The sequence below is a fragment of the Limulus polyphemus genome, unplaced genomic scaffold (assembly GCF_000517525.1).
Source record: "Limulus polyphemus unplaced genomic scaffold, Limulus_polyphemus-2.1.2 Scaffold6535, whole genome shotgun sequence".
NCBI classification, from domain to species: domain Eukaryota; kingdom Metazoa; phylum Arthropoda; class Merostomata; order Xiphosura; family Limulidae; genus Limulus; species Limulus polyphemus.
Genome location: NW_013672145.1, coordinates 35,447 through 39,436, shown reverse-complemented (window position 1 = coordinate 39,436; position 3,990 = coordinate 35,447). Strand labels below are relative to the sequence as shown.

Here is a 3,990-nt window from a genome sequence, read left to right as displayed (position 1 = left end):
GTGTGAGTTAAATATTTATCTCTTGTGTACAGATGTGAATCCCGAAGTACCTCCTAATCTGCCAACTGTGTGTGAGTTAAATATTTATCTCTTGTGTACAGATGTAAATCTCGAAGTACCTCCTAATCTGCCAACTGTGTGTGAGTTAAATATTTATCTCTTGTGTACAGATGTTAATCTCGAAGTACCTCCTAATCTGCCAACTGTGTGTGAGTTAAATATTTATCTCTTGTGTACAGATGTAAATCTCGAAGTACTTCCTAATCTGCCTACTGTGTGTGTGAGTTAAATATTTTTCTCTTGTGTACAGATGTGAATCCCGAAGTACTTCCTAATCTGCCAACTGTGTGTGTGAGTTAAATATTTTTCTCTTGTGTACAGATGTGAATCTCGTACTTCCTAATCTGCCAACTGTGTGTATGAGTTAAATATTTTTCTCTTGTGTACAGATGTGAATCTCGAAGTACTTCCTAATCTGCCAACTGTGTGTGTGAGTTAAATATTTTTCTCTTGTGTACAGATGTGAATCTCGAAGTACCTCCTAATCTGCCTACTGTGTCAAGCAACTTGCAGGAAAGGAAGCCACGAAGTCAGTAAGTTTGACGTACATAGCAGGGTATTAAGTGTGCTTTAAATGTAGATCTAAGTTAATTTCGGTACTTTATATCCATTGTTACTGGTAAGTTTTTGTGAGAATCCATATTTTAAGTGTTTTATGTTCATCACCAGTAATACGTAGTACATTTTATGGTTTGTAACAGATGCCTTTACTTTTATCAGTAAGCACCAAAAATCACCTTTAATTTTGTACATAATGATACAAAAACAATTGAGAAATGGTATAACTTGTGTGTGTGTTTGTACAAACGTTGCTGATATGAATGACTGAGACAACTTTGTTACATATGTATATAAAAACTGTTTCTCTGATGATATATATATTCTTGACATATGTTAATTACCAGTTTTTCAAAGATACAGAACACCTGGGAAAACTAAGACACTGTAATGTTAAAAGCACAATTTATTTATTTATTTTCAAATAGCAAGTTAAACATCTTATCGGCTTCTTGGTCGGCATGGTTTCGCCAAATCTCCTGTTTATTTTTTTTCTTTAATCTGGTAGTTAGGGCAATAGACTCGCAATCTGCAGGTCGAGGGTTCTAATCGCCGTTACACTGAACATGCTTACCCTTTCTGCCATGGGGGCATTATAATGTGATGGTCAATCTCACTATTTATTGGTAAAAGAGTAGCCCAAGAGTTTACTGTGGATATTGACCTTACCTAGTCTACCACTACTAAATTAGGGACGGCTAGTGCAGATAGCCCTCGTGTAGTTTTGCATGACATTCCAAAACAAACGAATTTGGTTCCCACACTTAAGATGCGTAATCAAATTGCATGAAGTTTGGTACAAAATATCTAGATAATAATAATTATTTATTAATTATTGCTTTTATTAGAGTAAACAATGAGGGCTTAAGTGCAGGCAGAACCCTGAGGTCCCACTCTCTGAATGACAAGAAAAAAGGCTTAGAGCACAGCTATCCTCTTAGATGGACACCGGCTCGATTGCAAAATTCCGGAGCACCAGATAGTGATGGCGGTAAAACACCAGCCAGGAAAAAAAAGAGAAGGTCAGAGACACAAAATAGAGATTTTAAGCATCAGTCTGCTGAGGATAATGTTGCTGTTAGGGTGAAGAGATCATTTTCAGCTAGAACACAGTCGGCTAACTCTTCTATGGTAGCATCTACTACAAGAAGACGTGGAGGTTCTTTTAATGCTGGATCATCAGAAGTAACCAAGGTGTCCAAGTTGGTAGCTCCATCTACGCCCAATTGTTTGAAGTAAGTTCTACTTTGTTACCAAAAAAAAACTACCAGATGACAGTCTTAGTTCATTACCATGTTGTTTGAAAATAACTTTTTTATTTTGTTTTTGCTGTAGTCTATTTATAATTTCAAAAAAAAAAACGTTTAAATTTCTTTTCATTTGTGATTGTTTTACCATTCTCAGGCGGGCTCTAGACAATCTACAAAACAAATCAAAAAGTACAGTAACAACTGAAGATATGGAGTTATTAAAGATTGGTGAAATAAAAAAACGGTTGGCAGCTAATCGAAAGAAATATCGAAAGTTCCAGAGAAAGGCTCTTCAGGGCCCTAAACCTGTTGATCACAATACATCCAAATCTCAACCACACTGTACTGTGGTTGAACCTTTCAAGTTTGTTACTGATGATCGGATTAAAAGTCATTCTGCTACTGATACAGTGGTTAAAAAAGAAAAAGATTTTGTTTCAAGTCTCAGACGCAACTCGCCAAATCAACATCAAGTATGTATATTTATCTAGTTAAAAATATATATGTTTCTATCCAAAACCAGTTGATAACTGTAGTTACAATATTTAAATGACCAATATGGTCATTCTGTTTTGTTAATAGTGTTTTAAAACTATGTAGATGAGAAAACATAGCGTATGTGTCTATATTTGATTGTTTTTCAGGAGAAGCCTAGAGAAAGAATAACAAAGCCGGTTCCTTTCAAGTTTGGGGAAAACAGAAAGAGGGGTCGTGATGCAGCACCACAAGAAGAATACCACAGTTTAGCTGAACAAATAAAGGCCTTTCACTCGGCAACGCCTGAAAGATTTCACTGTTCTCGTCCAGGAACTAAGCCGAAATCTGGTACGTGGGGATAATGATTTTTGAATTTTATGTTGCTGCTTTCAGCCTGTCTAAAAAATTTTAAATGAATAATGGGTATATCCTTTTGTGTGTAATCTTAGGACGAAACGATATCTTATTGTCAGAGAACTTTCTCCATGGAAACCATGATAACCTTTAATCATAACTACACCCATATTTGATGTTTTGAATTGCATTCTTCACAGAATAATAATTCCACCTACTAGAAAAAGTCAGTATAGGGGGCCTAAGTAGATTTATAGAAGACATGTCTCGAATCCTGAAAAGGCTTGGGTTCTAAATTAGTGTGTGTGTGTTTTTTTTTTTGCTGTCTGACAGTTCACTATAACTTTGTCAAATAAGTAATTTCTCAACCATATATATGTTTTTGTTGGTAGATAAAAAGTTCATTATATTTCTCTGTTAAATCTCTTGAATTAATTTAATTCCTTGGAACATTAATGGTGTCCCTGTCGTGCAAACTAACTTGACGGTAAAAGTAGAAAATTAATAATTTAAAATCTAGGGTTATTTATCTAGTTGTAAAACAAATACGACCAGTAAATATCATTTAATGTTAAATAACTTACAGATAGAAGTTTTAAGAACAATTTTTATTACCAAGTGTTCTTAAGGGTTTCTATATTTTATTGAATATTCCTACGTAAGACCTGAAGCTAAAGTTAACGTATTGAAGACTTGTGTCTTTGTCATAAAATGTTAACTTTCAGGTTAATATAAACAGAAGCTAAAACAGGAACATTATTTTCAGTTTTTTGGAGTGTTATTGCTATTATTTAATAACTAGATAGTTATTTTATGAAACCAAATGTTATTAGCATTTCTGTTAAATTGACTGACTTTTCTGGGTCAAATTAAAATAATTTCTGTAATTAAACACTTGATTAAATCATTCGTAGAAATAAGTAAAGACAGCTTAAACTACAACAGAAATTGTTATTAAATAAGGTTGTATCGTTACCATCATGTAGCAGACATAAAATTAACAGTCTTGAACTGTTTAAATATTCAGTTTCGATGTATTCAGATATATATATATTCTTCCACTAGATGTTCAGGCCAAGCAGCTGGTCCCTACAATACCACACACTCCTAAGTTTTGTTCAACTTCACGACATCGTCCCGTTACGGCAATAAGCCAAGCTCAGAAGGAAGAGTTAGAAGTGGAAGAAATGAAGAAGTGAGTAAACGTGTGAAAGTATTTATAGCTCGTACGTAATTGTTAGAGTGGTGTTTCTTTAGCTAACTTTGTACACGTAGTTGAGTACGTAATTGT

At 34.3% G+C, this 3,990-nt stretch overlaps 1 protein-coding gene across 1 annotated transcript in view; it reads left to right on the top strand.

Annotated features, from left to right (window-relative positions):
• Positions 1-3,990, top strand: part of LOC106473824 (targeting protein for Xklp2 homolog) — a 14,494-nt gene that overhangs the window by 5,266 nt on the left and 5,238 nt on the right. The window contains exons 2-6 of the mRNA XM_022402210.1: positions 521-593; positions 1,467-1,853; positions 2,023-2,341; positions 2,513-2,693; positions 3,765-3,894. Of these exons, the coding sequence (XP_022257918.1) occupies positions 521-593; positions 1,467-1,853; positions 2,023-2,341; positions 2,513-2,693; positions 3,765-3,894 (1,090 nt within the window). The remainder of the gene's footprint in view (positions 1-520; positions 594-1,466; positions 1,854-2,022; positions 2,342-2,512; positions 2,694-3,764; positions 3,895-3,990) is intronic.